The sequence below is a fragment of the Lepidothrix coronata genome, unplaced genomic scaffold, assembly GCF_001604755.1.
Source record: "Lepidothrix coronata isolate B3197 unplaced genomic scaffold, Lepidothrix_coronata-1.0 Scaffold39, whole genome shotgun sequence".
NCBI lineage: Eukaryota > Metazoa > Chordata > Aves > Passeriformes > Pipridae > Lepidothrix > Lepidothrix coronata.
The window spans coordinates 5,232,756-5,255,324 of NW_016690219.1; the positions used below are offsets into that span (position 1 = coordinate 5,232,756).

Sequence of the window (22,569 nt, forward strand, 5' to 3'; positions counted from 1 at the left end):
AGATGTTACCCTGGTTGTTATCAGGCAGCGGCGGGAGAGCGGGTTTTTAGGGGGGTATTGGGAGTATGGGTGGAGAGGACTACGACTCCCAGCCTGCAATGCACTCGGTGCGCGAGGGCACCGAACGGCGCTGGGGAGCGGTGCATGTCGGGAGTTGTAGTCCTCGCGCCATCTTTTGTGAGCTGCGAAAGCTGTCCGGCAGCATTGGCAGTTGAGGAGGGGAAAGACAGCGCTTACTTACCTGGTTTGGGGTTTATGTACCTTTTATAGGGCTTGCTTACCTCGTTTAGGCATTATTTACCTCTTATAGGGCTTCTTAACATGGCTTGCTTAAATAAGCCTGGCGCTTATTTATCTGGTGTAGGGTCAGTCACAACGCTCCCCTGGTGAGCCGTGGCAGGACCTGAGTGAGGGGAAAATGGCCCGAGGGGATGAAAGAAAAACTGAATATATATAGGGAAGAGAAGGGTGGTGGGATGTTGCGGTTGTTCCCTTCTGTGGGATTGCTCTTCCCTCTGTCTTTGTGGTAAGTAAGAAAAGAAACTATAGGTTTAAATGGCAGCAAGGACTGTTGTGATTAGAGGCTAAGGTAAGAAAGTCTGGTAATTAGATGACTGTGCTCAGCTGCATTAGAAAGATAAAATCACACAATGACTTGGGCTGGAAGAAACCTTAAAGACCATCTACTCCCACTCCCCCACCATGGGCAGGGACACCTTCCACTACCCCAGCTTCCTCCAAGCCCCATCCAGCCTGGCCTTGAACATTTCCAGGGATGGAGCAGCCACAGCTTCTCTGGCCAACCTGTGCCAGGGCCTTACCTCCCTTTCAGGAAAGAGTTTTTTCTTAATATCTCATCTAAACCTGCCCTCTTTCAGTTTAAAGCCATTCTTCCTTGTCCCGTCCCTCCAGACCCTTGTGCAAAGTCCCTTTCCAGCTCTCTTAGAGCCCCTTTAGGCACTGCAAGGAGCTCTAAGTTCTCCCCAGAGCCTTTTCTAGGTGAACAGCCCCAGCTCTCCCAGCCTGTCTCCACAGCAGAGGTGCTCCAGCCCTCAGAGTATCTCCGTGGCATCCCCTGGACTTGCTCCAGCAGCTCCACATCCTTCTTATTTTAGGGGCCCCAGAGCTGGACACAGTATTACAAGTAGGGTCTTTTGAGAGCAGAGAATTTTCTACTGATGGAAACCTTTAAGAACAAATTAGGCTTTTCTCAGGTCAGTTCTGTTGCTTTGCCATTGCTGCTCTTTGACATACCCGTCATGCTGCCTTTTGACTTTAGAAACAGATGTGAAACAAGTAAGAGTTTGTCTAAAAGGCAGATGGGGATGCTTTTTTAGGAGTCCTGCACTTAGGTAAATATACAAGATTTAGGCTTTAGATTAGCAAATATCCGAACATTTGTGCTCATTTAGGCTCGTAATTGTTAGATTTTAATTTTGTCTTTTCCTTCTGTTCCCGTTGGTTTACAGATAATGAAACCCCGCCACAAACCTTCCACTAAAATGGGGGGGACCCCTGGTGGGAGATCAGCAAAAAACCCTTTTAAGTCTCAACACAAACTGAGACCTTCCAGCAAAAAAAAAGGAACAGATGGAGAAGGAAGAAAACAAGGTCAAAAAAGACAGGTACTCATTATTTTGGATCAAAGTAGAAAAGTAACCAAAGGGGGGGGAAAAGAGGTATTTTTGCCCATTTTTAAACTGAAATTTCTAGAGAACAATTAAGTAATTAAATGTAACTCGAGGAAATGCCCAGTGTGAACAGCTCTTTTGAGCAGCCTTGACTGCTTCCTGGTTTCCAGAATTCCTAGTTGGGTGCTACTGTGCCTGTCACAAGTAGAGGGAAGCATTGCCTGATCATGAGCAAAAAGGTAAGCTGTCTGTGCAGTTGTGAAGAGCTGCTGAACAGCATCTGATTGAGCAGAGTGATCAGGTCAGAGTTCATTCAGCTCAGTTTATTCACCTTTGGAAGATATTCTCTGCATGTCTCAGGACAGGATTCTCCAACAAGGTCTCTTGTCCAGCCACTGAACTGATGAACAGCATGATCTCAAGATGCTGCTGAACAGACAAACATCCTTTGCATTTATTTCATGATCTCATTCTTGGAATGGGAGGAATTGGGAAGAGTGAATTTTTTTTCCTTAGCCTGCTTGGCATGAATTACTGCTGCACAGTTCAAAAAAGGTGGTTTTTTTAGTGGTTAGTATCAAAGGCTTCTGTCAGGCACTAACACAGTGGGTTGATGGTAGTGGATGGATGATGGCACAGCAGAGGATGTTTCAAGATTGCCACATTTGCTACAAATTTTTCTCTTCAGCAGGTCACTGAGACAGTGAAAAGGACAGTTAAGAAGCAGAGAGACTATTCCCCTGGAGGTAGAACCTTGTTCTTTTCTGTTAAATCTGAATTGTTACACCTTTGACTCCCATCTGACTGAAATGAGTCACAGAACCATCTGTCCAGGTTTGACAAATCATATTTTTTCCTTTTCTTCCTTTGTGTTAACAGGAGAAAATGTTTCTTCAAAACCAGTGAAGCTTTCCAGTGCTACAATAGGATCTTGGCAGACTCTCTCAGAGAGCAGTAGACAATTTCTGGAATCTGTAGTGGATTCAGCAGTACTGTAAGTGCCAAATGTCCTGATGGTTCTTCTTTGTTTCCGCAAGGAATAAAGTAAAAATTGTAGTATTGCTTGAACTGGAAATGCTTTGGAGCTTTTTTGGGCAATATGGCTGTCTGTCTATATTTTATGCAATATAATATAACACTTTCTATCTGAAATTGGAAATTTTTACCTAGAGAAGTTCTGACTGTGTGCACTTCATTTGATGTGTTCTCTGTGCTTGCAGGCTTTGTGACGGGAATTCTGCCTTTATTTTCTTTCCAGATCTGTTTTGTACCAACAGAGGAAGGAGAAAGATGATGTTCAGAAGCACCTCAATGTACTGAAAAAAAGGTAAGAAATTATAAATTAAAAGAAAAGAGTGAGAGAAGAGATTTCTTTAACCCAGTTATTTTGTACCATGCTTTGAGGGCAAGCTAAACTCTCCTTCTGACAAAAAGCTATACATCCTATATCATGTTCAGGTTTTACTAAAATGATGATTGTTTGGAAGCAGCTAAAATGCTGATTTTAGAACTTAGTTTTACTTTAAAAAGCAGAAGGGTCAGAATAGTTTATAATCAGGGAGTGTACAGGCTAGTGGGATGGAAATCACACAAGGTCAGTGCAGTAGCAAAGGTGAGAATGGTGGGATTCCTTGTTCCTGGTTCCTTCTTTAGGTAGACATCTATTCCACATGATTTTGGAAAACAGTTCAAGACAGCTTTCCTTCCTGTCTGGAGCCTTTTACTTCACTGGCAGCAATTGGGCTAAACTGAGTTTAGTTTTTCCCCAGAGAAGTAATTAGTCACTTCGAGTTTTGCAAAGAACTCCAAACAAGTCATGTTTTCCTTTTTCTACACTTAAGGGTGCTGAGAGTTTTCAAGACTTTAAAGGTGCCTCCAGGGAAGCTGGACAGCCTGAAGAATATCCCAAGCCTTCAAATGGCAGAGAGACAAATGCTTGAGGCAAATGAGGAATCTTTGGCACAACTGCAGGTATAAAAGGCAAGAAAGGGAAGGAATTACCTTACCCAGCTGCTGCTGCTCAGTGTGTGTTGTAACCTTTTAGTAGAGAGAGACCTGACTGTGCCTATGCTCTTGTGGAGGAGTGTCCACGCCTCATCATCACCCACCTTTGCTGCACTGCAGTGTCTCTGTCTGGATGGTTCTGTACAAAAGGCTCCCCATCTCTGAAGTAAATTTTATTCTGGTTTTGTGTCTGTTTTGTTTTAGGAAGAAATAACTGAAGCTGAGCAATCAGCAGAGCGCATTGAGGAAACTGTGCAGCAACTGCAGTACAAAATCCAGCTGCTGAAGAACCAGTTAGAGGAAGATGAAAAAGAGGCCAGGAAGGTATCTCCAATAAATACTTGTGTACCCTAACCTACAGGAATGGGCTAACTTCCAGAGCTGTCCTAAACAAGCTGTTTCTCAGGGAATGTCATTTAAGGAAGGCCTCACTTGCCTTTGGGAATGATTCTTTTCAATTTTGCCAACTTTAGTTGCAAAATTAAGAAGTTTAGTTTTCAGAAGTTGGATAATGACAGCCAGGTTATTTTCCTACTGGGGAGCCTGATGTTTGGGTTTTTTTGGATTATTTCTTCTTTTTCCCTTCCTAGGTATTCCAGGAAAATGGCAGTGGTGCACTCCACCTTCCAGAACTCCCCAAGCACAGTTTGCAGGCACCTACTTTGCAGGTGAGTGTGGAATATATAATATATTTATATACATAAACTGTTATTTATATAAATATATATATGTAATACTTTGGTTATGAGAAGGAAGGCAACAGAATATGCTTTTATCACATCTTCTGTCAGAGGGGGCAATTCTGAAAATTCAGAAAAATTGGAGAGATTTTCTTTGTCCTTTTTTTTTCTTGTTTCTTTTCATTGGGAACTATGTATTTATGTTTTAAAAAGAGAACAAAACCCTGGAAACTCTCTCCATCCCTGAAAGTGTTCAAGGCCGGGTTGGATGGGACCTGAGGAACCTGGTCTAGTGGAAGGTGTCCCTGTCATTGGCAGGGGCCTTAGAACTGGATGATCTTTAAGGTCCCTTCTAAGCTAAATCACCCTCTGATTGAAAGGATCACTTGTCTCTTCCTAGAAAAACCTGTGGTCCTAGGGAAACTGTAATCTTACCTGAAACATATCTATAACTGTTGAAGGGAAGACTTACTCTGTCTTTTTGAATCTTTTTTTAATCTTATTTTGGCTACAGCTGGGCTGCACGAAAGGGGAATTCCTGTTGCACTTGACAAAAGTGGTTTTTATTTGTTGTCCATCATTCTTCCCTTCTTTAGGAAGAAATTTTGAAGACAAAGAATCAGAAAGGTCTCTTAAAGGATTTGAACACTATTCAGCAGTCAGCTGACTTGAAGAACTTGTTAACCCTCATTGAAAAGACCTATGAGAAGGTGGACTTGCTTTGAGAAGATGAAATGTGTGGAGTCTCCTTTGAAGGAGATAATGTCGGCCAGCACTCTGTGTTAATGTAGAGCAGCAGGGTGCTCAGCATGGAAACTGTTTTCTTTGTAATGGCTTTGCTGTTGTGACTGCTGAATTTCCCTTAAAACATTTTCTATGAATATTGGTATATAAATCTGTAGATACATTCTGGGACTCCAGTGATTTATGTCATCTATCAAGGATTCTTTTGGGTTTTGACTTGTGATGACTTCTAATGTTGATATATCCTGTCTTAGGAGAAGGGAGGGAAATGGATCCTGGGTTATTTGGGCATTTTTATAGAATTAGGCAACTGTTCCATTATATTTGCACTTCTGTATCTACATCTGTAGATCACTGAAGGCAGAATCTCTTACCAAAGTAAGAGTTAAATCCTCTTTAAACCTGAACCACCTAGTAAAAATATGATTTTCTAATACTCAGTTGTAAATGCCCTGTTTGATTTTCTACTTTTTTTTTTTTTTTTCCTTTTTAGTAAAACGCCCTCCATGGCAGGAAGTTGAATCATTTTTATCAACTGTACAGGATTTTTTTGCACTTGCATGTTCACTGCTAAAAAATAACCCCACCTGATTTATCCAGGTGCTTGGGGAAACTACTTGAGAATGTTATAGAGCTAAGCTCTGATCTCAGAGTTGGTATTTACCTTGTATTTCATTAACTGTCAAATACCTTTTGGCTTTGGAGGATGAAAATGAAATTAAAAAAACTGTTTTCCCATGCATAATTATTTAAAAATATTTCTCAAATTTTTGATCACTTGACAAGGGGAGCATTTACTGACTTTACCCAAAAGTACTTTAACCCATGATTTTCCTGCATGCCAGCATCTTAATTTTTGCTTTGTTTCATTAAGGGTGATTTACTTGTGAGCAAATGACTATGTGGGTTTTGAACTGCCTGAACCAATGGATACCTTTTCATTTTTTTTTTAATACTTTCAAAAGAAAGTGTGGAAAAGGGCAGTAAGTAGGAGTCAGATACAGCTTCCACACAAGGAAAGCTGAAATAGCAGTAATTGAAGAAGGAGCTTCTGCATTACAGGGATAGATAGGTACACATTAATTTTTTTAATTAACTATTTTAATTTTATTTTTTTCCTGAGACTAGGTGATTTGTGATAGGCTGGCTGTTCTTAGGATGTTGTTATCTTGGGGTTGTCATGCACACATAAGCAGAAAAACATAAACCAGGAACATAAATCCAGACACTTAGGAAGTGGTCTTAGCTCAACTTACTTGATGTTGGATACACTTCATTCAGTGCAGAATGGTCAGACTGTGGCTTTGATGAGATTAGAAGACCCCTCTAGGAGCAGGTTCACTGTTGATCAGTCTTGATGGAAGGGTACGGACAAACTGCTCTTAGACCAATGTGATCAGGCAAAATGTCTACTTTATTAGGAGAAACACAGATTATATAGTGCTCATGACGCTTAGCTTCTTGTTCACATACATTGGTTACATAAGGAAAACATGCTCTGCTGTCCACTGCTAATTGGACCACAACAGGTGGTCATAGAAGATGAGAAAACTTTAATCACCTGCCAAAACTCCTCCTTGGCATCTGGCATGAATCCACCTTTGTTCTCACTTTAGCTCGAGTAGCCATCTTAGTGGCGCAGTATTTTTTACTATCTGCACCCAGCCATGCCAGGGGAGAAATCACAGAAATGCAACAGAAACTGTTCACACAATTTCTGTCCTGCAACAGATCAGTCTGTGTGGAGCTGTGAACTTGTGTGATATGACCTGGGAGCCTCTGAAACTTCAATTTCACAAGCCTTGGCTTCAAGCAGTAAGTTATAAGCTACAGATTTCTTAAGATATATCAGTAACATTCATCTGTATCCCATATCAACCCTTTCTTATGTTCAAGCAAAGCGTCTGCATGTCCTCTTGTGTAACACTTCGACATTCTTTCTGTATTGACTCTTCTGCCTTGTTTGTAGGTTATCCAGTCCAAATCCAGAGGACAGGATGGGTTAACATCATAAAACTGGACTGACAGGGACAACTGAAAACTCAGGCAAAAGGGGAACAGGGCTGCCACCTCAAAGTGTTGTTTGGGGCCACTGAGCTGGGTTGGGTTTCTCTGGTCTCAGTTTACCTCATGGTAAGAACCTTGGCACTGAGAATGAGAACTGACTAATTTCCCTCCCACTGAGAAGAGATCATTATAAGTGTGTGCAAAGCATACCATTCACTGGTATGAATGCAGAGAGATTAAATGTCTTCATGAAAAAATTAAAAGTTCTTTCTAGAACATATACTCCTGAACAAGCCCTGTGTCACTTTTCTTACAGAGTCCCTCCTTCTCTGAAGGTGTGGCTGGCTCTGGCTTTTATTTCCATGCTCTCCTCAAAAAAGACAGAACAAAGCTGCTAGGAGCAGTATACCAATTTAGAACAACTTGGATCAATAAATTTATAGGTTTGAGATTCTGAACGAGGACTCTCATCATTCCCTGTGCAGAAGCAGCCACAAAGTGGATGTATTTTATAGTCTCCTCACTTCAAGTTATTGTTGCACTTCAGAAGGGTGAGCTCCAAGATTCAAAGCAGGTAAGTGATCAAGTGGGCTATACATATCAATATTTTTTCCAAATCAAAGTATTTCCAGGCATAAAGGTCTTAGAACTGTCCTTAAGTAAAAGTAGCTGTGTATTCAAACACGTACCGATGCTGCCTTTAGATACAGTTGCACAGTGATGCAGTGACCCAGAGACAGTTTTTCCATTGAATATGGTGAGAAAATGGAATATAAGCTTCAAGGAAGGTAAATACCTACATGTAATCACAGAATCATCAGAGAGTTTGAGTTGGAAAGGACATTAAATCTCAACTGGTTCCAACCTCCTGCCATGGGCAGGGACACCTTCCACTAGATGAGGTTGCTGATCTGTGATCCTGAGGGGTGGCTGTTTGTAAGATGTTCCTTAGTAGGAAGGTGGATACTTGATGGCTGCAGTAATTCTTAAGGTATGGTAATATTTATAACAAAATGCAGTAAAGGGAAATGTTTTTAAGATTAAATGGTGCACATTTAAGAGGTAAAAGAAAGAATGAACATTGTGGTACCTCTGAGAAACCTTAGGATTTGAATTCTTCCCTTAGACTTTTTAAGTGAAGTTACTCTTTTTTTTTTTTTTTTGGCTTCTCAGAAACTCTTTGGTTTTGGAAATTGTTTTGTTTGTTTTACACAGGTACATTCTGAAGCAAGACACTTGTGGGAGATACTGTATTTTATGAAATTAGCAATTATGCCACTCAGTTCCTTCACATTATCTCTTTTTTTGAGTGAATCTTTATATTTTCTATGTGTTCCCAGCAAGAGAGATGCTGGTACTTAACTGCTCCAGGAAGCTGCAGATGCTTGAGAAAATGTTAAGGAAGAGTTTTCCTGAGTCCCTTAAGGTAACACAGCACTGACCTGCATTTTCTGTGGTATTTCCATCAGTGATTTTGGTTGTTTGTCAGGGAATCAAAACTGTTGGGAAAGGGTTGTGCTTCCTCTGGACTGACTGATAGTTGCTGTGTAGAGAACTGCATCTGAGATATCATGGAATCAAGGAATGATTTGTCTTGGAAGGGATCTTAAAGCTCATCCAGTTCCAACGCCCTGGCATGGGCAGGGACACCTTCCCCTAGATCAGGTTGCTCCAAGCCCCATCCCACCTGGCCTTGAACACTTCCAGGAAAGGAGCAGCCACAGCTTCTCTGGGCAACCTGTGCCAGGGCCTCACCACCCTCACAGGGAAGAATTTCTTCCTAATCTCTAATCTAAATCTGCCCTCTTTCAGTTTGAAGCCATTGCCCCTTGTCCTGTCACTCCAGACCCTTGTAAAATGTTCCTCTCCAGCTCTCTTAGAGCCCCTTTAGGTACTGGAAGGTGCTCTAAGGTCTTCCCAGAGCTTTCCCTTCTCCAGGCTTAACAACCCCAACTCTTTCAGCCTGTCTTATCCTTTGGTCCTGATTACTAACCCAAGTAATCTTAAGAAAAGAAGAACATTGGTCCACCTCCTCTCCATAGTGATTAGGGTTGGCATAGTTAGATAATGGTTTATCTTCATGGTATTGTGCCTTACTGGTCAGTGTGTAGGTCTCAGCCTACACACCTGAAGGGTTACATGAGGGGTGTGTGTGTGTGTGAAGCTTTCAGCTCTGTGTCACTGGTTCAGTCTCTGGTTTACAACACATGGTAGCATGTCTCAAACTGTCTTTCTTCTATTGGTTCTTCTTCCTGCAGGTTTATGGAGCTGTGATGAACATCAGCCGAGGGAACCCCTTCAGGACAGAAGTGGTGGTGGACTCATGGCCAGACTTCAAAGCTGTTATCACCCGGCCACAGAGGGAGGTAGATGGAGGTGGTTTTTATCTTTCTTTCTGAGAGGTGGATCCAACATGACTGGAGCCTTCCTCCCAGCTTTCTGAGGGCTTTATGGATGGAGCCAACTGTATCTGGGAAGTGTGTAATGGGGAGGTGGGAACCATAGAGTGCAATGGGACATCCCAGTGGGTGCCAGCACAAAGCACACTATAGGGAGTGCTGCTTTTTCCTGGGACATTCTGCCTAGGAATTCTAGCATAAACAAACTTAGTTATGAAATACACGCTCTAATTGATTGTAATTAGCCTGATTACACTGATTGAAGATTAACGTGCAGAGTTTATGCAGAGACACATTTTACTTGCACTCATGCCACTTGACCAAACCTCTCCAAGGATTCTTTCGTCTTTCCAGCCTTTGTGCAGATAGATACACACAAAAAGAGCCTTAGTGACCTTATTGTGGGGCAGATGCTGCTACAAGGTGAAGGAAGGGTCCTTCTGCATTCCTGTAGTCCATTACAGGCTGTGCTACAGAGGGTTTCAGAGGGGGCATTGCCATAGCTCCCTCTATCCACTGTGATAAAGCAATCTCTGAGCTGCACAAATTGGTGGATGCTTCCCCAACTCTAGGCTCAGATAACAATCCCTTGTTCTTGTAGGCTCATATGAGGTACAACTAAATCCTTGTCGAGGTCTCTGGGACAACCAGCAATGAAGGAGTCAGCACAGGATGTGAACAATCCCCAGCTGGCAGTTTGAGTCTTTCCAACCTGTTTTGGAGAGTAAGAGGGTGCAATAGTATTGATGAGGCCAGGCTGTGCTATTTCAGCTCTTTCAGGGGCAGGGAAAATATTTTGTTTTCCAGAAGAGGTGTGGTCTGGAGACCTTGGCAACCAAATAACATTTTTTACGTCTCTGGAGTTGGCCTTTAGTGAGTTTTGATTCCAGTGTGAAAAATTTGTGTGTGGGAAGGGGCAGCATTTGTATTTCTTCCATTTTTTTTTTCTCCCCAGAATGAGATGGATGATCTTGACCATTACACCAATGCTTATGCAGTTTTCTACAAGGAGCTGGAGACTTACTGGGAACTATTGGAAAACACAAATGCTATCAACTGGGGACAAATTTTTCAGATTCAAGGTGCAGTCCAGTTTTACTTGGTTCAGAGTAAACAGAATGGGTAGTTTTCATGGACTATAAACTTTGCCATTCTGCTCTACAGAAAGGGTGGGTTTTTTTGTACTTAAGCAAAAATCAAGATCTAGGATATGGAATTTTTTTAGCTTTCTGAATTTCATCCATATCATATTCACTGCTACCATTTCAAGTTCTGCTTTCACATAGATGAACTTATTTCCTTGTCAGGAAGGGATGCTTATTGATGTTTAATTTTGCTACTGGCCATAGGATTCTGTAGACAACATACAGACTGAGCTGAGCAGTAAATAATGTGTCATTAGAGGTTTAGTGAGAGCCAGTGTTTGAAAGCTGAACTCAGACAAGACCTAAAAAAAGAATTTTTAAAAAAAAAAACACTTTATTTGTGAAGTGCCTTAATATTTATCTTTGTATACACAGGGCTCCAGGATGGAATATGTGAAATATCCAGGACTGTGGCTTTATCCAAGCAAGTAGATGTGAAGACATCCTCTTTCCAGATGGTTATCCATCCAGACCCGGACATGCTGCCAGATGTCAAACTTCAGTATGTCTGAGCACTCTGTGTCATTTACTGAAGTCATTACTGTAGTGATGTATTTCCTAAAAGTACATTTACATCAAAAATACCAGGAAGACTGTTAGGCTTTCTCTGTGACTGTCTCAAAAACCTGACTGAGGAATTACTTGGTAAGGAAGGAACTATTAAATACTTATCAAGATTTTTCTTTAATTAGTCAATCACTCTTGCATATTTACATTTCAGGATACTCCCCATCCCCTCCTCCTCGTGTATACATGGGATCCACAGATCTGCTCTCTATGTCCTTTGACTTTCCTGTGTCAAAGCTTCTTAGATTTGATAGGTGGATCTTGGATTCCTGCCAAATTTGTTTTTCACAGAGCAAGCTTTACACAACTCCTTGAATCTAAGTTTTCTAACATCCCTCTGCTGGTGAAATATTGGTCTGACATCAGAGCAGAAGAGTAGGGGAACCAGAGGCCTCACTATTCCTATAAAAAATTTCTCTGCTGTGTATTTGAAATCCAGAAAGAATCTATCAGTCTTGGAGGATGAAAGACTGGAAATGAAATCCTTTCCACTCCTTTGTGCCACCTAATGTCTCCTTGTCTTCCTTAAGATATTCTCCAGTCTTCTGTAAGGAATAAGGCACTTCTGGAGTGTGCTGAGTGGATTCAGGAGCTTATAGAAAACAAACCCCCAAACTGGAAAGGTGCTGCCCTCTACAATTCTTTCTAAATCTCCAGCCTAATGAACTCAGCTTGCTTTGATTCCCCTTTCTGATACAGACCTGGAAATCTATTTGGCTGGAGAAGGCAGCTTTAAATGTAGTGCAGTTGCTTGGAGAATGAGGGGCACAGCTTTGTGCCTAACAGTGTTTCTGTGCTATCCCTTAGGATGGACCCCAAATTGACCTTGGCTCACCTGGATGTCTCCCATGCCAGCCTGCTCAGCAAAACCTGGTCACGGGGAGGCAACCCAAGGTGCCAGAAGTATCTTGCTGGCCTCATTCGCTGCTTCCCCAGTGCCTGTGTCTTGGATGAACATGGGAATCCCCTCTCCTGGAGCCTGACAGACCAGTTTGCCACCATGATTCATAATTACACCCTGCCAGAGCATCGAAGGAAGGGTTACAGCAGGCTTGTGGCTACTACTCTAGCTAAGACATTGCACAGGTGTGGCTTTCCAGCTCAGGGTAATGTCCTGGAGACAAATAGCCCATCAATAACATTGCTGAAAAGCATGAATGCCCAGTTCCTTCCCTGCTCATTTTTCAGAGTGATTCATACACCTTTTCAGTTTTTAGCCAAATCTCACTTGTAGGCAAACTTCACAAACCTACATTCAGATCGGCTTTTTTGCACTGCTGGAGAACTTTGGTGGAATTTAATAACTTGGGTGAGATCAGAAATCATAGGAGAGTTTCTTGTGTAATCCTAGAATCAAAGGTAGTAAATGCTCACGACTTCTGTGCTCGAGGAAGTCTGTACTCATGGCAATTCCAAATGACTGGGCAATGGTTCTAAGTGTAATAGTTTTGCTGTAATTCAGTTGAAATTGTGCTGCTTCTGACTGAAGAATTATTTCTTCTGTATAACCATTTTCTAGAATATCTACAGCAGGATCCTTGGACATCTCTAACCCCATTTGCCTGTCTTAGAATAAGTCCTCAAGCCTCTCCTTTCCCTAACGTGGCCTAAAAGAGATTAATCTGTGAAATTAAGCAGAGAAATCTGCAAGGAGCTGTCTGAACTAAAAAAAAAAAGCTTTATAAAGAAATCTTTTAATGTCTAATACAGCAACAAGTCTGTTTGTGCTTATTTAACAAGTCTCCTTTATGCTCAAGACAAATCTATCTGTCCATCTGCTACTTGTGGTAGAGCTAAATGTGCCAACGCTGGATAAAATCTTGCAGCACTGCTGGTAAGATTCCTCACAGTCCTCAATTAAATACTTAATGGGAGCTATTAAGATTTGGCCTAAAGCTTGTGTTTATATTCTGAACTGAAAGGGCACCTCACAGAAGTTCTGTTCAGAATAAAAGGAATCTCTTTTTGAAAAGGTGATTATCTAAAGCCTAAGTGGGAACCAGTTTTGCCAGTCCTGCCTGGCAAAGGAAGGAGAGCAGAGGGTGGAGGGTGGACAAAGAACAAAGAGTCCAGGTGGTGGAAATGGAACCTGTGAAGCTCTGCAGGTATATTCCTGAATTTGTCTGTGAAACAAAGATGGAAACAGAGAGACAAAGCATGGGGGGAAAGGGAAAGAAGATTTGCAGCGTTAGTCTGTTGGAAAAACAAGGCGAGCCTTGTCTCTCTACCTGAGACAACGAATCATGAAATTCAGGGAAAGGACTTCAGAGAACAGAGCCTACAGAAAGGCTCTGAAGGAGGGCAGAAAGATGGATTGACACATTTAATTTCCCTAATAGTCAAATATTCCATTAATATTTTAGATTTCTAAGGTTTATAGTACGTTAAATGTAAGAATGGCATTTGTATGTGCAGTGCCATCTGAAAGACAGTGTGTGCACCTGAGTCACTCATACAGGGCTGGAAGATTTGTTTTTGGAAAACCAAGCCATGATTCTACTTTATAAATTTTTAAAAACTGATTTTTTTTTTAAAAGTAAAGCAGAGAATCCCAGCAGGAGGGAGCTATTGGCACACAATGGAGATTTTTTGCAAGCCTATAGAAAAGCGAGAATTTTGAGAAATGGATCAAAGGCCAGTTTGGATTTAAGGCAGCCTAGTATTTTAGGAAAACTGAATTTATCAACATCAAATCCAGGTAATTGGATTTGGTAATTCTGCTATTGCCTTCAATAGGGCCAGATGTCTACTTCTAGATTCTTATTCAGCCTAATTAGACCGTTTTTACAGAAGCTGTGGAGATCCTACATTTAATGAGAAGGAGAATAATTTCCAGGTAACTAAATCTGGTGGCTGTTTGGTTTGGAGACAGAAATTAACCACCTGATAAACAGAGACGCCTCAGCGAAGAGCCTGAGGTGATCATGCAACACAGGGCCCTGCCATGTGAAAGGCAGAATTTCAGACTGCCTCAGCAAATAGAGGTTGTGGAGGAAAGAGCAGGGTCAGTTCAGACAAGGCTGTCAACTTTTTGATTTTTGGGATCTGCAGACTCAGTACTGGAGCAGGCTTGATCCCAGCAGAGACATTTTGATGTCCTTGCTATGGATCCTCACAGAGTCATCCATGATCTTGTGCCTCTCCGTAACTGCTTATTTTCATGCTTTGTATATTAATCCCAAACAATAGGGATTATTCATAACTGAGATGATCTCTTTTAATTGTCAAAAGTATTTTTGAGATAAATCAGAAATTCTGTGGTGATGTGATAAAAGGGCATCTACAGTAAGGAGAACGAGTTATGTAATACTTGAAGTTTTCCTCCTTTTAGGTGGAGTTTTGTTTAATACCTGTCATTCTACATCTGGGTTGAGGTTTAGGCAGAGCACCACCAGAAATACTTGACTGTATGGTGGGACAGGAGGAAGGAAAATAAGGTTTACACTGTAATGTCTGGGAGGGTCACATCTGATCTGTGATGGGTGTGTTTCCACTGATGTGTAAAGGCTTTGAACTATTCCAGAAACTTTCCATTTTTCTCAGTCAGTAGAAGAGTCAGGAAAGAGGTGACCTTGTCGTGGTTGGTGAGGGAACCATAGGGATCACTCAGTAAACAACGCTGTTCATGTCCCCAGCACTTGGGCCATGAGCCCTGATGTGTCTGGGTGGCACCTGAGGATGCTGGACCTGAACCAAGAGCACCACCCAACTCCCACGCTGCCCTCAGGGGCAGAGCAGTTGCACAAGCTTGAAGCAGAATCAGCCCAAGGCTACTTTGGCTCTCAGTCAATTTTAACTTCCTTTTACTGTTGCCAGGAGGTGGGAGCCCTCTGTCAGCTAGAATTTGCACACAGTGTTTATGCAACGTTTAACAGCCCCTTAGAGGGTTCATTACAAAATCACCAGCCATTTTCTGCAGGTGTACACTTTATTTTTCTGAGCTTATCCATTTACAGGAGATTCAGGAAAAGTCTTAAAGAACCGCTGGACTCAGGTCAACTTGGCTTAAGGTTTTTCCTGAGAAGTGATTTGCTATAACAGGTACAGAACTCTGATTTCTTTGCACATGACAGTGGAAGGAGTAGGGAGAAGAGCCAAGGGAAGAAACTGCAATGAGGTATTGGGGAACAGGATACCCAACCCAGCTTCAAACCCATCTGACTGAACAAGCCCTTCTGTTCTAAAGACCTGAAGCTCTGAACATCCCACATTCACCACAGAGGCTCTGCAGTGCTTACCTTTAAGTGCAATAGTACAACCCAGGCACAGCTTCATGGTCCGTATGTCTCTTTGGAGAAACCTGCACTTGGGAGTGTTTTTTGGGATATACTTTCAACAAACAGTGAAAACTGAAATAAGAATAAGAAAGCTGAGGGTCTGTATTATTTACCCCAGATGAGGTGATCTAACATGAGCCATACATTAGTTCATATTTGTGGTCTATTTCTGCCCTTCCCCAATAAATAAAAAATAAAAGAACACCACTTTGCTTTAGAAGTACTGAAAACCTTCATTAAGTTGTGAATTATTTTGGTCAAAGGGTTAGGAAGGCAGATGTCATGGAAAAGTAATTTGAACATTTTTGAAACAAATAAATGCTGCTTAGAGCTCTAGGAACGTGTCACAGCACACATTTTATAGGGTTTGGGGATGATATTAAATGAAATAGCAGGGCTGAGGTCCAGGTCTGAGGTGGAAACTCCAGGTGGAGGCAGGAAGTTGAACCTCTGCAGGAGGCTGGTGAAGAAGAGGAAGAGCTCCATTTTGGCCAAAGTCTCCCCAGCACAGATCCTCCTCCCTGGAATAAAATAAGAGTCAAGGGGAGCTGCTTCTTCAATAGTTGGAAGAAAAGAAAAACCTTAAGTATCTCTTATTTGGAGAAAGGTCATTGGGAGTCCAGAACACCTGAAATGTCCTATCCCAGCTATGAATGAAGAACTTAGCAGCTTTTAAAAGTCTATTGAGTAAAGAAGTGATCTTCAGAGGTATGATAACAAAGCCAACTGGTGGTGGTTTTTTTTTAGTTTTCCTTTGTCTAAATGCTTGCATTTTGGGGAGAAATGTATGGAAATGCAATCTGAATTCCTTAATTCTAGTTTTCAATAAAATCTGAATTTTTTTCTTCATTTTCAGATTTTTTTGTCTACTTGGCCCAATTTTTGAATCCCTGACCAACTGGTTGAGTCTAGACTTTGGCTCTGTTAGTCTATATATAGGCAATTTTTTATGTTAAAATTTGTCAGAAAATTCCTTGGAAACTCACAAATGCTGGCCAGACTGGGACTGAGAGGGGAGGTGGGGGGCATATTCTATGGATGTTTAAAAGTGCTGTAAATATAAATTTTTCTCAATCCTGTTGAACTGCAGCAGCTTTTAAACTGCTTTTTAAACTCAGGTGTATGTCACACTCTGGGAAAGCCTCAAAAAACTCAAAATGCAACCCCTTTCTGTTCTTTGATTTTACACAGAATTTGGGTTTTTATATGACAGCTCCTCCCTGTTGTCACAGTATATGAAATCTTGAGACAGCTGACATTATTCATGACTTTTTTAAAGGGGACATGGAAAAATGAAACAGGAAAGACATAGAAGCCACCTTTGCTGTGTGCTTTTTGTGGTCATAGACAGTGCAACTGGGTGTGGTAAGACTCAAACCCAAGACATCGAGAAGATGTGGGCTACAGATTATAATGTGGATATATGTCACATAAACCATCCTGGAATTTGCTGAAAACTTTCCTCATATTTAAAAAAGCACCACAAAGACTCATTTATATTTGCTCAGTGCTAACTGAGACACCAATAACATCCAGAGGCTGGAGGAATTAGCAGCCATTTGGGAGTACTTGCTCTTATCAGAGGTGTCCCCTCAGAATTCTGTGAAACATGGAGTGTGAAATGGCCCCATTAAAAAGATCACATGGAGGCCAGGCTTCAGTAGCAAAAAGTGCAAGTAGCCCTTGTAAAAAGTAGTTACTTGCAATGACAGTAAATGGAAAAGAGGAAGCACCTGCTGAAAAGGGCATGAAAGCATCTTTCTTCACAAATTTCCCATTGGCATCGAGAAAGTGCTCAGGGTAGAACATGTCTGGTTTCTCCCACTGCGACTCGTCGCGCAGGACTGAGGTCAGCAAGGGGATGATGTAGGTTCCCTGCAAAACAGGACAGCGGAATTAATCCCTGGACAAATTCAGGAAGAAGAAATGTTAAAGAACCACCCTGTAGGCATCTCACCTTGGGAATGAAATAGCCTTTGAGGGTGACATCTGCAGCAGTCTCATGAGGCAGATCCAGTGGCAGGATATTGGCAAACCTCTGGATTTCATGGACGACAGCATCTGTATATGGCATCTGAGTTCGGTGCTCGATCCGTGGGGGGTTTGACCCTATCACTTGATCTATCTCTTCTTGGACCTTTCCTGGGGAAAGAATCAAGTATGAGAAAGAAACAAGGTCTCATTCATCCCTGAGACATCCTATATTGATGTAAAGTAGAAAAAAAAATGAAAATCATAAATTCTCCCAAAGTCTTTTTTTTCCATTTGGAAATAATGGAAGGTGAACAGAATTAGAGTATTTGATTGTTTCTTTACGAACAAGAAACCTAAAGACTTTTTTTTTGTGCCATCTCTTCTGTCTAAAGTTCTTAGTCTGCCCAACTGGAGCCTCAGAAATCCATTTTGACTCCAAATAGCCCTGTACTATCAACTGGAATGGAGATGTCAGACAAAGGGCAATTCCCTGAATCTTCTCAGGTATCTGATACCTCAGTACGGTCCATTTAACATCTGCACAGGCCTTTGTTCCAGGTTTCCCTCGGAAATGGGCTGTTGATAAACCAATTTCGTTGCCCTACACAGGACAGCTCATGTCTTATTAATTAATGAGATTTTCCTGAGCAAAGGGCCTGGTCTGTATGAACTCTGTTTATAATCTGTGGTAGGTTGGCCAGTGTGCCCCTCACTGGGTCTGGACCACAGGGCACAGCATTACCTAGACTATAATTGATGGGAAATCTTGGCTTTTTGTAACTGTGTATTAACAGAGGTGTTGACCCTCCAGCTTCACATTTGGTTCCTAATGCCCTGAGTGTAACAGTATCTGTCATAAAACCACTTACTCTGAATTTCAGGGTATTTTAGCATCAGCAGAAAGCCCCAGTATAGTGTGGTGGAAATTGTCTCAACACCAGCAGTAAACAAATTGCTCACCAAGCTTAGCAAGTTGCCATTATGGAAGTAACCATTGGTAGTGGATTTCTCCTGAAAAAAGTGGTTGAGATAAAAGGATGAAAACTTAAAGCTTTCCATGTGAGAATGCAATTTATGTAGAAAAACATTTACTAAGAAGTAAATACTGTATTTTAAAATGAGTATGAAAGGCAAAGAAGAGCTTTGGGCTTGTACCTGGAGAATAATAGGTTTTATATTCTGCTTGATCTCTGTATTTACTGGGGCTAGCTGCAAAGGGAGCTGCTTTCTCTATGGAGAAGGTAACCCAGATATATTAGAGACCCCAAATAAGAGTCCCAGTAAAGCCCAGGTAGTGATTTTATTCTGTGATGAGTTATGTTCTTGAAAGAGCCAGAAAGTCTGGGACAACAGAGAAAGCAGATTAAAAGAAGATGCAGCCTTTGTAAATATATTGATACAGTCTGAAGGAAATAAATAAGAATAAATGTTTGCTGAATAAAAGGGGTTGGAACTGCAACAGAGTGAAGTATCTGTTCAACTCTACCACTTTGTTATATGTGTTTTGTTGAAGATAGATTTCCTAAAGGAATTTAGCTGTAATTATAAGGACTGGAAGGAAGTTGTGTCTTCATAGAACCATAACAGTTGGAATGAATGAGAAAAATTTCAGTTACCTCCTGCTGCTTAACCAGGAAAGCATCGATAAAGCTTCTTTGGTCATTTTTGTCCAGGTTTTTGAGATGTTCTACAAAAGTAACTTTTACATAATCATGGAATTCATCTCTGTTTTGGAGAAGAGTCTTGTTAGCCCTTAGCAGGAATCCAAGGTATGGGAAGATGTTGTACATCTACAAGAGTGGAAGTTGTTAGAATTTACCAGACAGAGGTCTGAAAACACTACAGAAACAAAGTAGTGATATTGTGCCCCATTTTGCAGATACAAAGACAAAAACTTAACATTAATATTTTGTTCTTTAGAACACGAAAAACTAATTCATGGTAGATAATCCATCAGGGACCACCGAATACGAGGAAAATTCTCAGCCCCAAATTATTATTTTGCAGGAGTAGTGTTGATGTCAGACTCAAACAGCTGCAAGTTACCACCATGGAGATGGAAATATTGTCCAGCAACTTTTTTTCCTGTTTTAACTAGCTTTACCACTAACTCTCTTATTTTTCAAAACCTAAAGGAACAGAAATTAATCTGGTGTGAGGCAGCATTGCATGCAAGTACCAGAGAATATTTATTACTCCTTAGCACTCTTCAAACTATAGTTTAAGTCTGTTTTTGAGAGACTGGGAGTTTGATTGTTGGCTTCAAGATTTCCAGACTGTCTCCCAAGCTTTGTTTTGCACAAGAAATTGCTCTGTAAACCTATTATCTCCCAAAGTCTTAGATTTGCCTGTTTAACAGAAGACACTCACTACCAGTTTTGCTACTTTCCCATGGAATCCAGTGGAAAAGAAACATAAGTATGTTTATCATTACCGTGACCAAAGGTTTCCCAGCAAGCCTCACGCTTTCATTGGTCAGATTTAGAAGTCTCACAAATCTGGAGTCTTCGTAGTCAAATCGTTTTCCAAGTAATATTGACACAATTATGTTGGCAACTGCTGCATTAATTATTTTACTGGCGTCAAAGGGCTTTCCTATACAATGAACAAAAGAATGTGTTATGTTGTGGCAAGAGATGTAATTTGTAAATGTAAATTTATTACTAATTATTGCTATTTATTTCCTATGATTGATTGCCGTTATTGATCATCATTCAATGCCAGAATACCATGCAATGACACAAAAATGCCAGAGGAGCCAAATCCGTCAAATTCATTCAGCCTGTAGTACATTTCTTAAAAAGATCTGAACTTCAGAAGGTTCAGAAGGACTCTGGGTCCTTGAGCAAAACCTTAGAGGTGGCACTGGAAGAGATTTCCCAGAGAAGCTGTGGCTGCCCCACCCCTGGAAGTGTTCAAGGCTGGGTTGGAGCAGCCTGGGATAGTGGGAGGTGTCCCTGCCCATGGCAGGAAGGTAAATGAGATGATCCTTAAGGTCCCTTTCAACCCAAACCGTTCCATGATTCCGTGTTTCTACAGGTTTGAAGAATGAATCACCCACCCACCTTGTTGTGAGGCGATGGTGTCTCCCAGGTACCCGTATTCCTCCACAATTCGATCCTCAATGGCCCTTTTCCCCATCCCAAAGTCTCGTAAGGTTGTGAGAGTAAATCTTCGCATCACCTTCCAGTTTTCACCATGGGCAAAAACAACCCCTGACACGAAGAGAACATTTCAAGGTAGCAGAAGATTAGAAATAACTGATTTTTCTAGACAGAGAATGGAGCTGTTTAGTAGTAGCCACTTTTAAAAACTAAATTACTCTGGCTGAGTCAAAACACAACTTTGCCTTAAGTATTGTTGTCCTCAACAATAGTTTTGTTGCACAAAAAAAAAGATAACTATTTAAGATGTAGCTAATCAAATCTTAAGAAGAGTATATATCCCAAGAGACACTTGCCACTGAAAGAAAGATGGCATTGGAAATTCAAGTTCAAACCACTGATCATCATAGTTTGGAAGTGGAATTGAACTGAGATCTCATGTGTCTGATGATTTCTGGACAAAACTGACAAGGCACAAATGTCTTTAAAATTCAGGTAGTATCTTAAAACCTCCACAATCAGGTTTTTCTTTATACTGAAATTTTTACACCAATATAACTAATGACTTCAGCTATATTTTTTCTCCAAAGAAAAAAATAAAGTGAAAAGAAAGCTTAAGTTCATAATATGTTCAAAAAATACAGCTGTTAAAATGTGCACAGAATTATTCCTGACTTTGCCCAAGGGTGTAATTTTTGGAGATGTAAATATGAAACTCTCATGCTAAATTAGAATGAAGCTTCGGTATGAAATTCCCATTTTGAAACCCAGCTCAGTATACGGTATGTCCCCTTTTAAAATAGATCCCCAATTCTGTTTGTATTCCATTCTATTACCATATTCAGAAAAACCACAAGTCCAGAGCCATGTCATGAGAGCTAGAAATGCTTCTATGTCCTGGATGCCCTGTTCTAGACCCTGAAATTGTCACAATATCCACTATCTGTTGCTGTGGTTATTTTTAGAGTTGTGGCTGGTTTGTTGTCACTGTCAGTAGTTTCAACTTTGAATAAATCCACTGAAGTCAATGAGATTGCTCCCTATTTCCAATGCCTTGTGTGGCCTCTGATCCAAAGTGATATCCCAGCTCCTGCTTTGTCTACAGGAAGGAAAAAAAGTTGAACAAGCCAAGCTGACAAAGGAAAAATAAAACCAACTTACCATTTCCTTTGGTCAAATCTTCAAAGACTGGGATTTTAGGTCTCTCTGCAAATGCATCTGCCTGGTTTACAAGAGCTTCCTTCACTGTCTCATACCCAGAAATCACAACTACTTTCCTGTGCCCCATCTGAACACTGAAGACTGGGCCATATTCCTTTGACAGCTGTCAGGAGAAGAGAACAGGGATTTACAGACTTTACAGCTTATGAAGAAATTCACCCTTTCAGTGCTGCTTATTTCCCTGTCCTGCTTCTGAATTGCTGCCATGTTAAATATTTTCCCAAGTCCAGGGAAAGAGAATTGATTTAAATAATGTGAATGTGCCAGACATTGTGATGGTTAATGACTAAATGGCACAGTTGGGAGTGGAGCCCCACTGTGCTAAAGTAAGCAGAAGTGTCAACCCTAGATCAGCAAAGGATTATGCTGACAGCTCTGTTTTCCCTCAGAAACCCCTCTAAATTTATTTTTTACTCATGTTTTCATACTTATTTCTATGCTATTGTGTTTCTTTTGTTCACGGGCTAAACCTGTTCAAACCTTTGCTACCATTATTGTATACCCCCCCCCCCCCAAAAAAAAAAACAACCTTTTGTTTTCTGGTCCAGGATTTAGTATTAGGTAAATTCACAGTTTTTATACATGACTATATCTTCCATGAATCTGTCTTGGAGACACCTTTTTAGCTGGTACAGGTAGATTTATTTTTATATAACTCATTGTTCCTAATTCTCCTGACAATTGGAGGGGGTTTTCCTGACTGTCCTTATTTTCTTCTGTGTTTTCAGAGAGAAACAGAAAACAGCTATTTAGCAACAATGTGGAAAATGTTCAGCAACTGGTAAGCCAGTAGAGCCAACTATATATGAAATAAGA

The 22,569-nt window shown here is 41.0% G+C and overlaps 3 protein-coding genes across 7 annotated transcripts in view; 2 read left to right on the forward strand and 1 right to left on the reverse strand.

Moving 5' to 3' along the window:
• Positions 1-132: 132 nt before the first annotated feature.
• CENPQ (centromere protein Q) lies at positions 133-5,489 on the forward strand. 3 transcript variants are annotated; one of them, XM_017813080.1, is made up of 9 exons: positions 133-244; positions 1,470-1,625; positions 2,320-2,377; positions 2,511-2,625; positions 2,890-2,958; positions 3,473-3,602; positions 3,840-3,959; positions 4,226-4,303; positions 4,912-5,489. In XM_017813080.1, exons 2-9 carry the CDS (start codon positions 1,473-1,475, stop codon positions 5,038-5,040), a joined length of 852 nt encoding a protein of 283 aa, XP_017668569.1. In that variant the 5' UTR covers positions 133-244; positions 1,470-1,472; the 3' UTR covers positions 5,041-5,489. The 3 variants fall into 3 exon arrangements, with proteins under 3 accessions (XP_017668569.1, XP_017668571.1, XP_017668570.1); XM_017813082.1 differs by having other exon boundaries at positions 2,323-2,377; XM_017813081.1 differs by lacking the exon at positions 133-244 and adding an exon at positions 267-526.
• Positions 5,490-6,792: 1,303 nt separating this feature from the next.
• On the forward strand, positions 6,793-12,595 carry GLYATL3 (glycine-N-acyltransferase like 3). 3 transcript variants are annotated; one of them, XM_017813078.1, is made up of 7 exons: positions 6,793-6,874; positions 7,029-7,640; positions 8,407-8,492; positions 9,325-9,432; positions 10,421-10,547; positions 10,986-11,112; positions 11,985-12,595. In XM_017813078.1, exons 3-7 carry the CDS (start codon positions 8,415-8,417, stop codon positions 12,409-12,411), a joined length of 867 nt encoding a protein of 288 aa, XP_017668567.1. In that variant the 5' UTR covers positions 6,793-6,874; positions 7,029-7,640; positions 8,407-8,414; the 3' UTR covers positions 12,412-12,595. The 3 variants fall into 3 exon arrangements, with proteins under 3 accessions (XP_017668567.1, XP_017668566.1, XP_017668568.1); XM_017813077.1 differs by having other exon boundaries at positions 6,805-7,640; XM_017813079.1 differs by lacking the exons at positions 6,793-6,874; positions 7,029-7,640 and having other exon boundaries at positions 7,653-8,492.
• Positions 12,596-15,091: 2,496 nt separating this feature from the next.
• Positions 15,092-22,569, reverse strand: part of LOC108496403 (cytochrome P450 2K1-like) — a 10,087-nt gene continuing 2,609 nt past the window's right edge. The window contains exons 2-9 of the mRNA XM_017813075.1: positions 21,694-21,856; positions 20,494-20,643; positions 19,863-20,023; positions 19,045-19,218; positions 18,298-18,439; positions 17,412-17,596; positions 17,188-17,329; positions 15,092-15,975 (exon numbers count right to left, since the gene is read on the reverse strand). Coding sequence (XP_017668564.1) covers positions 15,788-15,975; positions 17,188-17,329; positions 17,412-17,596; positions 18,298-18,439; positions 19,045-19,218; positions 19,863-20,023; positions 20,494-20,643; positions 21,694-21,856 — 1,305 coding nt within the window. The 3' untranslated portion in view covers positions 15,092-15,787. The remainder of the gene's footprint in view (positions 15,976-17,187; positions 17,330-17,411; positions 17,597-18,297; positions 18,440-19,044; positions 19,219-19,862; positions 20,024-20,493; positions 20,644-21,693; positions 21,857-22,569) is intronic.